General features: G+C 37.9%; 3 protein-coding genes across 4 annotated transcripts; 2 read left to right on the forward strand and 1 right to left on the reverse strand.

Annotated features, from left to right (window-relative positions):
* The first annotated feature begins 208 nt into the window (after nucleotides 1-208).
* Nucleotides 209-3163, forward strand: LOC109244936 (actin-101). Of its 2 annotated transcripts, none has more exons than XM_019412101.1 (5): nucleotides 209-313; nucleotides 1050-1119; nucleotides 1410-1803; nucleotides 2073-2686; nucleotides 2790-3163. In XM_019412101.1, exons 2-5 carry the CDS (start codon nucleotides 1060-1062, stop codon nucleotides 2853-2855), a joined length of 1134 nt encoding a protein of 377 aa, XP_019267646.1. In that variant the 5' UTR covers nucleotides 209-313; nucleotides 1050-1059; the 3' UTR covers nucleotides 2856-3163. The 2 variants fall into 2 exon arrangements, with proteins under 2 accessions (XP_019267646.1, XP_019267647.1); XM_019412102.1 differs by lacking the exon at nucleotides 209-313 and adding an exon at nucleotides 368-512.
* A 3572-nt stretch (nucleotides 3164-6735) lies between these two features.
* Nucleotides 6736-8263, forward strand: LOC109244931. The gene has a single exon (XM_019412097.1). It carries the CDS (start codon nucleotides 6889-6891, stop codon nucleotides 8059-8061), a length of 1173 nt encoding a protein of 390 aa, XP_019267642.1. The 5' UTR covers nucleotides 6736-6888; the 3' UTR covers nucleotides 8062-8263.
* Nucleotides 8264-9068: 805 nt separating this feature from the next.
* On the reverse strand, nucleotides 9069-10037 carry LOC109244932. The gene is made up of 2 exons (XM_019412098.1): nucleotides 9648-10037; nucleotides 9069-9454 (listed from the first exon to the last, which is right to left on the reverse strand). The coding sequence occupies exons 1-2, from the start codon at nucleotides 9900-9902 to the stop codon at nucleotides 9266-9268; spliced, it is 444 nt and encodes a 147-aa protein (XP_019267643.1). The 5' UTR covers nucleotides 9903-10037; the 3' UTR covers nucleotides 9069-9265.

Below are 10037 nucleotides of genomic sequence, written 5' to 3' on the forward strand. Positions count from 1 at the left end.
AATAACTGGCAAAATTTTATATTAATGTGTAATTTACCCCACCCTCATCTTCTAAAGTAAAAAAGAAAGAAAAAGACACGAGAGATGATAAGATCCTTTTGCCTGGCTTTTAGTGAGCAGCCAAACATGCCACAATTGTTATTTGGAGCACATTTCATTTCGATTTCAATTTCATTTATCAGCCACCCCCCCCTCCCCCCACCCCCCACCACACGTCACACACTATATTCCCATTCTTCATTTTCAACAACACTCCTTAAACCCTTCCTCTTCTCTACTTCTCTTTTCTTAGCTCCACCGTAATCTTTAACTGGTACGTCTCAATTTTCACAATTTTCTTTCTGTTGATTGATTTCTCTGTTCTTCTTTAAGTTATTTATTACTGTTTGATGCGCAAAAAAAAAAAAAAATGCTCTTATCACATGGTCCTTTTTCCATTTCTTGCTTAAAATGACTGTGTATCCGTTTTTGAGATTTTCTTTCGTTTCCTGTGCTTGAGGTATCTACTACTTGTGAGTATTTTGCTTTTTGATGTTAATACCACGCTTACAAGTATAAAGTTAGACAAGATACTATCAATTATCAATTATGCAACTAAGATCAGGATCTGTAAATCAATTGGTGGTAACAAGTAGATAGTTAATGTGTGTCTGTAAGATCTCATGTGGTTAATTTGGGGTTATTTTTACGGTGCTAAACGATCTTGAATGAAAGTTGCTATCTTTTGAATTTCTTGCTCCCTCGGCAGGGTAGTTCTGACTTGATCATGAGATTCCGGAGATCAGCTAAATTGAGAGTCAATTTTGTTTAGATTGAGGTGTAGTTGTCGATTGATTGGTTAATATTATTCCATGAGTATCTATCGATGTGTTCTTCTATTTGTTTATCTTCTTCTTTTTCTACATAGTACTTGCACTGTGTGTCTTCTCCTTGCAACTATATAGAAAATTTAATTATTCTACCCCATACTTTGTTACATCTTGATCGATTACTAGTATAGTACTTTTCTTCTTTTCTTACAGTTCTGCACTAATACCACCTTGTGCCAGGTTTTAAAAGATGGCTGACTCAGAAGATATTCAACCCCTTGTCTGTGATAACGGAACAGGAATGGTTAAGGTTAGTTCTTAAGCTGTTACGCTTTCCCCTTCAGATGATACTTTATTTTGTCGATATAATTCTTTTGGTTTATACCGGAGGCATGTAACTCTTTTGGGCAATTAACTGTAAATTTAGAGTAATATTATCTTATATTAGTAGGAAAAAAGAAACAAGTCTTTTGGTCCCCATTGGTTTGACCCGCCAAAGATATGCACCCTTGTATTTCAAGTTTATAGTCTGGTTCTGATTATCGGGAATAAAATCGTGATATTTCACTTAATTAATGTCTCTTTTGACCTATCCTGCAGGCTGGATTTGCTGGTGATGATGCTCCGAGGGCTGTTTTTCCTAGTATTGTTGGTCGACCTCGACACACTGGTGTTATGGTTGGTATGGGTCAAAAAGATGCATATGTTGGTGACGAAGCTCAGTCCAAAAGGGGTATTCTCACCTTGAAGTATCCCATTGAGCATGGAATAGTAAGCAACTGGGACGATATGGAGAAGATCTGGCATCATACCTTTTACAATGAGTTGCGTGTTGCTCCTGAAGAGCATCCTGTGCTACTTACTGAAGCACCCTTGAATCCAAAGGCCAATAGAGAGAAGATGACACAGATCATGTTTGAGACTTTCAATGTGCCTGCCATGTATGTTGCTATTCAAGCTGTGTTGTCCCTATATGCCAGTGGCCGTACAACAGGTGCGACCTGAGTCTTACCCTAATTTTACAACCAAGTTTTGATTAGTAGATTGATTATTTGACAGGCATATCCATTACGATATTGTTTTAGTTAAAGTTTCAAATGACTCGGACATGGAGAGAAGTCTGGTTGATCTTGACCTCATTCAAGCTTTTAAATTTTATGTATGGTTATCTGATTTGGCATAGCCTGTGATTGTTGCCATATAATGCTATGCTTTGAATCTTCAAGTTTTCCTTTCTAATCATGCTTTTGCCCATCTCAACAGGTATTGTGTTGGATTCTGGCGATGGTGTCTCACATACAGTACCAATTTATGAAGGTTACGCCCTTCCTCATGCAATTCTTCGGTTGGATCTTGCTGGTCGCGATCTTACTGATTGTTTGATGAAAATCTTGACGGAAAGAGGTTATTCATTCACCACTAGTGCTGAACGGGAAATTGTCCGCGATGTTAAAGAGAAACTGGCATATGTTGCACTTGACTATGAGCAAGAGTTGGAGACTGCAAAGAGTAGCTCTTCTGTTGAAAAAAGCTATGAGTTACCAGATGGCCAGGTGATTACCATCGGCTCAGAGAGGTTCAGATGTCCGGAAGTTTTATTCCAGCCATCACTTGTTGGAATGGAAGCTGCTGGAATTCACGAAACAACTTACAATTCTATCATGAAGTGTGATGTAGATATCAGAAAGGATCTTTATGGAAACATCGTCCTTAGTGGTGGAACAACAATGTTTCCTGGTATTGCAGATCGTATGAGCAAGGAAATTACTGCTCTTGCTCCCAGCAGCATGAAGATCAAGGTGGTGGCGCCTCCTGAACGCAAGTACAGTGTCTGGATTGGAGGATCTATCTTAGCTTCTCTGAGCACCTTCCAACAGGTAATGCATAATAATGAATTCTCCTCAAACTCTGATATGGTTTAAGCTGTATTCCGAATTTTGTTTGTTGGGATCCTTGCTGATTTTGTTTCTTGAACTACAGATGTGGATAACAAAAGGTGAATATGATGAATCTGGTCCTTCCATTGTTCACCGGAAATGCTTCTGAGTTGATAAAGGGAGGAGCTCATCTGCTCATTATCTGCTTCAACAGTTTGGTTGGAGTTCTGGTCAGGCTTTGTTAAAGTTGAATGTTTTGAGTTCATAAAGACGAAGATTAAGTAATGTATAATAGGATGTAAGCTTTTAAACTGTACCCTGGTTTTCTTAATGTCATTTGAGTCTTAGTGTTACTATTGTTTTTGGTGTTAGAGGTTATCTTTTTTCTCTCCTCTTTTAATCTTCATGTTATTCTGGATTTGGTTTCCTGTGTATATTCTTATACCGAGTAATGTCAATTCATGGCTGGCTTTGAAATCTTTGGTGTTTGGTGGTCTCTGTTTCTTCTCAAGCTTTATAGACATGTGCTCGTAAAACAGACAATATAGACATAGCAACTCATGCATTACTATTAATTCATGATAAAAGCTTTTTTTAAAATTTAACATGACATAACAAAGAGGAAATTGAACATTATCGTTCATAGTAAATCAGTTCCTACATTACAATCTCTATAATTCGTCAACGCTCTAGTTCCTTTCAAATGTACAAGTCCTCTGGGATTTGAAAGTTGGTAATCTTAAGGTAATATATACTAGGAAGTGTTGACTGTTAATGCAAATTAAATTGACGTAATATAGTACTCCATTAGCTAAAGTTTGAACGTACTTCTATATTTATGACAATGATTTGTGTTTCCCAATATACTTAGAAGAAAACCACTGCTGCCACTTTTACAATCCTCTGTTCCCAGTTGGCAACTTTTCCCTATTTAAAACCCAAAAAAAGAAAGAAAGAAAGAAAGAAAGAAAGAGGGAGCATAGATTTAAATTTGGGCTCCACGCCTCCACCTGCCAAGTTTTTGTAGATTTGTTTTTGCCTCAAACGAGATAGTCCGCAGTCAACTCACATGGGCTTCTCGTCCTTGTAAATAGACCCTGAGATGTTTTTGGGTGTTTTCCACTTCCACCCCAAGATTTTTCACTGATGCGCTAAATCATAAGGCAATGTTTTTGTGGGCAAATTCCAGCGTTCATGGTGGAGGATGAAAAATCTAGTGGTTCCAGTGAAATCTAGTGGAGAGATGAATACGAGTTGGCTTGGTTGCTATGTCACACGGATGTGTTCGAATTTGAGCTGCTTTTGAAAATGTGTATTTTGAAGAATCCATAGTCATTCTTAGAGTTTTGCTGCCACTGTGTGGCATGGGACATGGCACAGCACGGCACGGCAGCAGATAAGATGGCAGAGAAGACGGTGAAACCTCAAAAGTTTCTGTAGCCAGGACCAGTAACCCTCATGACCTTGAAAATTGCTAGACTGGAATGTCAAAAGCAATGCAGCAGATATAGTCATCCGCTAGATAAAGATTCTAATATGCCATGGTTGTCCTAAAAGAGGAAGGAACATGGGGAAGCACTTGAATTTATGGCCCTAGTATCCAGATGAATTCCTTACCTTAAACTAGAGAAAACAGGAAATTGAGTGCATGAATCTTGGAGAATAAGTTCTGACAGAAATAAGATAACAAGATATGGATGCACATTCAAGTGAACTGAGAGTGAGCTTGACTTTTGCCATTCGGATGCCATATGCATGCTTCCTACTTCATCGTCTCACTTTGCTTCGGATATGGACTCCTAGTAGATTATTTTCCACTAGAAGTGAACTAACTCGGCTATGCTGGTCTCATGAGATGCACATCAGATTTGCTGTATTAAGAAATGGTGTACCAAATAGCTGCTGGCATAAACACTTTTTTGGATAGAGCTTCAACAGCATGTGCTTTTCATCAGTATGAATAAAATTTAAGTGCTTAATGCTTTCATGCATGATATAGGATTCATAAAACAAATCATCCATGCTCTTGTTTGTTTATCTGATTGATTTCCAGTTACTTATCAAGTTATTGGTTTGTTAACACATAATGGAGAAGCTGTAAAAGCTACAAGCAAAACTTGGTCTGCTGAAAAAAAAAAAACAGAAAACTTTTAAATGTAATCCTGAGTTTTGGTTTGCTATATTTGAATTACTGTCCATCGTCTTCACTACTGTGACCGAAACTCGCTGCCTGTACCTCTTTCTCTCTGTCCTCCCCTCTGATCGATTTCTTTTTTCTTAAATGCTGATTAATTTCTCTGTTAAGTTCCTCTTTTAGTGCACCAGAAGATTGCATGTTCATTCACTACTGCATACACACTATTCAATGAATCATTAGAGGCACTCCAAGAAATGAAACAGAAAAGATATAAATGGGAAGCAGAACAAGAAAAGAAGTAAAATAATTAAAAGGATCGTGAAGTTCTTGAGGGAAGCTTACTCTATTACACTTGAAGCACATCAATCCCTATGTTGCATCCTGTTGATAAAATTATAATTTTTTATGTAATGACTAAAGCTCCTAGTTGAGATGTCATCACTTGGATGATGATAGTGAACTACAGCAACAGGAAAAAAAATTGAAGCGACACCTTGCCTCCAACCATGAGATTGGGGCTTCAAGTCGCCACACACACACATATTTGATGATAGAATACCTTTTTCTTTCCCTTTACACCTTATATCTCTGACAAAGTTATTCATCATTTATATCTGTATCTATTAGTTCTTCTTTATCATGTTCAGATAAATTTGGGGAATAAAAGTTGAGAAAGGTAAAATTAAGAAATGAAAGAAATGTTTGTAAAGGGTATATACACAAAGAAATTTAAATATATGGGAGATGCAAAAGGAAAGAGGACTAGCTAATAAAGACAACAGCTAGGCTACAGTCAATGAAAGCCAGTAGGCATTACTCGTCGTCTCTACAAAATTTATCAAAGGATGATTGTTCAACGCAAAGCATATAATATGATATATTATTTCTATCCAAGCCTTTTTGTCCGCTAGGTCAAAGAGATCTGTAATAAGTTTGATATTTCACATTCTGTATTTAGCATTCTGCCTTTGTGGTAAAGTAAAGTTGAGAGCAGTTTTATCAACTTGGCTGTGAGTTGATTTAAATGTGTACTTTGCCTGGAACCATTCTCTAGACAATGTTGTTGAGTTTCAAAGTTATTTATTTTATTTTTTTCTTGAAAAAACTAGGGAGAGAATCAGTGGTTGAGGGGCGGGAGGAAATTAAGGCTTATATTTGTCCTTAATCAGCTCTAAAATATTTCCCAGAATGTGTCTGGCATTTATTTTTTCAAAATTAGTATGCTGATTATGCTTCTTGTTTGAACTTGTAATACATAACTCTAACTCATTTATGGATTTAGTGAGCGAAAGTGTGAAAGCATTCTCACTTTAAACCACATGTTACTTCCATCGTCCAGTTGTCAGCAGCAACGGCCCTTGTTTTACAAACCTTGTTTCTATATTAAGTTCCCCTCTTCCCTGGGCGATCAAAACAATGTGTTTCAGGAAGCGCTCTTAGAGTACTCGCTTAATGCATGTGGCTCTTCCTTAGAAGTAAGCAAGAACTTATATTCTAAAGGTTTGAAAGATTTACTCTCTATTTGAGACTGGTTTTATTTATTTTATAGTAAGTTCATCTTTTTTGCTTTGTATCTGCATTGGGATGATGTGTTTGAATAAATTCTTTCCCTTTCTTGTTAGTTCTTCATAACTATGAGCGTCTTTTTTGTAGTTGATTGTTTCCATTTAAATAGCCTTGTTTTTTGTAAGTTAAACATAGCAGGAACGTCTTATGTACTGTGTGTTATACGTCTACTAGCCTTAGTACTCCTCTTTTCTAGTTGCAGATCTAGTAAAATCCAGAATCCACTTTTTTGCATCTTTTTGTATGCATGAACTTAATCCCGAGAACTTATCTGTTTATTCTCTGATGAATGAGCAAAATCGTATATGATCTGAATTTTTTTTGACTTACTTTATCAATGGATAGTGATGATTCATATAGCCGATTCCAACTTGCTCGGGGTTGAGATGTAGTTGTTTACTTTATTAATGTTGCTGCTCTACTACTGTGAACATAAATTCATCACCTTGCTTTTTATGGCTCCAGTTTAGTAAGTGGACAGCTGGAGTTGTTCAGGTCAATGCAAGTCAATCACCAACTAACTGATCACCCTAACCAGGGTCCCGTGGTTCTTGGGCAGCATGCTCCAGAAGTGATGTCCTTTGGTGTAAGCAACATGGAAGACATTGACCAAGAAATGCAGTTGCTTGATTCTATCAAATTCAATAGCGTCGAGATGCCTGAAGCGTATCATGAGGGTATGAATGATGTGACAGAAGTCTCCGGACATGCTGAAGAGAAGCAGCCAGTATATCATCGTATGAAATGGACAGATGAGATGGTTAAGCTTTTGATTACTGCTGTTTCTTACATCGGAGAAGATGTTTTGTCCAATAGGCTTTTCATCAAGAAGGGTAAATGGAGGGCCATTTCCTGTGTTATGGCTGAAAGAGGTCATCACGTCTCTCCTCAGCAATGTGAGGATAAGTTTAATGATCTGAACAAAAAGTTCAAGAGACTGAATGATGTACTTGGGAGAGGCACTGCATGTCATGTCGTGGAGAACTCAGCGCTTCTAGAAATGATGGACTTATCTGACGATTTGAAAGAGGAAATAAAGAAGCTTTTAGGTAGCAAACAGTTGTTCTACCAAGAACTGTGCTCATACAACAATCAGAATAGATTATTCCTTCCCCATGATCAGGAAGTTCAGAAATCTGTGCTGTTGGCTGTAAAGGGTAAAGACAAGTGTGAAACCGAAAACGTGTTGCAGGATTTTCCTTTGAAGAGGAAGACAGGTGGAGAAGAAAGAGTTTCAAACATGACTTGTGGGTCTCTGAATTGTACCACTACAGCAAATCCTAATTTGGTGCATGATATGCCTGCGAAGAGGAAAGTTGGAGGAGAAGAAAGAGAATTGAATATGGCCCATTCATCTCTGAATGGTACCACAACATTAGATCCAAATGTGCTTCATCCTTATAACAATGAGATTCACGCTTCTATGAACAATGAGGAGAGAGAAATACAGGACGAGCATGTTCCCCCTCGCTTACTACAGTTGGAAGAACAAAAGCTACAAATTCAGGCTCAAATTCTGGAATTGGAGAAGAAGAGGTTCAAGCACATGAGATTCTGCAGTAAAGAAGACAAGGAGCTACAAAAGATGATGCTGGATAATGAGGCTATCAAGCTTGAGAATCAGCGTTTGGTGCTTGAACTCAAACGCAGTGGAATGCGGCCTTTTGACTGAATTATGTACCAGTGCTGCAGTATATGTGGTCTGTACTTGTTCTTGAAGCACCCTCTGTTAAACTTGGAACATGTATTTTCTCCTCTTGTTTTTGTTTGCTTTTTTTCAATGTAGGAAGTGCAAACTTTTAATCCCTTCTTGTTCAGCCTTTGGACTGAAGCATAACCTTGTTAGCACTTAATTGGACTAGTTTATTTATAATGTGTTTGGTAACTTTCAGTTTGTTTCTTGCTTTTACCTATATAAATGCTTTAATTGGCAACTCCTTCCCCCTGTGAAGTTGTAAAAGGCTTGTTGATTCGTCACAGCCATTATCACGATGCACCTATGTTGGATCTAGCTTAATCTCAATTGTAACCTTTGGTATACTTGGCTGGTGCTAGCATCTAAACTAGTGATTATTCTTCTGATGTGTTTAATTTTTTAAATCTTACAACATGGTGCTTATTCATTCTCATATGCTGAGTGATGCTTGCTTTGAACTTTGCATTTCTGTCCTAGAAAATTACTGGTCATGATGTAGCCAGAACTCTGTGACCTTATCAATGTAACCGGTGCATTAAGCTCCCGCTATGCGTGGGACCCGAGGAAAGGCTGGACCATAGGGGTCTATTGTATGCAGCCTTATCCTGTATTTCTGCAAGAGGCTGTTTTCACGGCTCAAACATATGACCTCTTGGTCACATGTAGGCAACTTTACCAGATATGCCAAGCTCCCTTCAAACTTGTCAATGTAACCACTTTTCTTAAATTTGCTTTCTAGAAATTGGGAAGGCCCGGTAGTATCTAAGTCGTTATTTCATAATAGGGAATTAGGCTCTCACTTGTTGTTTAAAGCCTAGGTGGTTATTGACTGAGAAGGATCCCATGAGAAATGAAAGGAGTAAATCAACGAGTTTTGTGTTTAAGAAAATCTTCTATAAAACCGTACTGAGAATTGAACACACACCTATTGTGCAAGGATTCGGTCGACGGCAGGATGTGTGAATATTGATGAACAAACAATATCAAAAGAATTTAAAAGAAAGGTTAAGGGAACTCCAATAACATGAAACACCCAAGTACATGTAACTATAGATACTTCAAAAACAATATCCACCATATTAGAACCCATGCAAGTCCATATATGTTCCAATCCCCATATATTTTGCTACACAATTTTTCCTTGACCCTCAAGTAACCAACAAAAAAGCATATGCATTTATCATTGTAGCTCTCTTGAGACCAATGATGTTGATTTCTTTTCAGCCTCTTCTGCAGCAGCTGGTTGTTGAGCATCAGTTTCTTTGTTGGCATCTGATGCTACAAGTTCTCCCACTTTTGCTTCTTCTGGTTTTTTGTCTGTGGTTTCTGAGCTCTTCTCATCTTTAACTGACTCCTTTTCTACTTCGGTCTGTGCCATTCATTTTCAAAGCATTCAAAACCGTAAACATTTTCTATCTTTGATTGTCAAAAAAAATGACTTAGCCATATCATTTTTAAAAAAAGAAAATGACTTCTATCATACTAAATACGTAGCCATTACCTCGAGAAAATTGGGTTGTATTCGAAAATTAATATCATAAAAAAGAAAAATAATAATATACCTCATTGAGCAACGTCCCAAGAGAATTGGATTTGTTAATATCCCCGGCCACCTTCTCATCCTCCTTTGGCTTAGCAACATCACCATCTTCCACCTTCTTTTGTTCATCTTCTCCGTTCACCTCCTTGTCAACCGCCGTCACCTCCGGGGCCACGGTGGTGGTGGTGGCGGTCTCCTCCTCCTTTGGTTGCTCCGGCAGAGGGGCTGCCTTGGCCTCAGCCTTCAAGTCCTTTGGGGCACTAGCACAAGCTCCCATATTTTTGTTTTTAATTTTTTTTTAACTCTTTTTGGAGTTGAAAGGAACTCTTTATATATGTTCCTCTCACAAACTCAAATATAATGCGGAATCGTTGGAGAAAGAAAGGTGGAAAATATATTGAATGCAATTGAT

This window comes from Nicotiana attenuata, unplaced genomic scaffold (genome assembly GCF_001879085.1).
Source record: "Nicotiana attenuata strain UT unplaced genomic scaffold, NIATTr2, whole genome shotgun sequence".
Classification (NCBI taxonomy): domain Eukaryota; kingdom Viridiplantae; phylum Streptophyta; class Magnoliopsida; order Solanales; family Solanaceae; genus Nicotiana; species Nicotiana attenuata.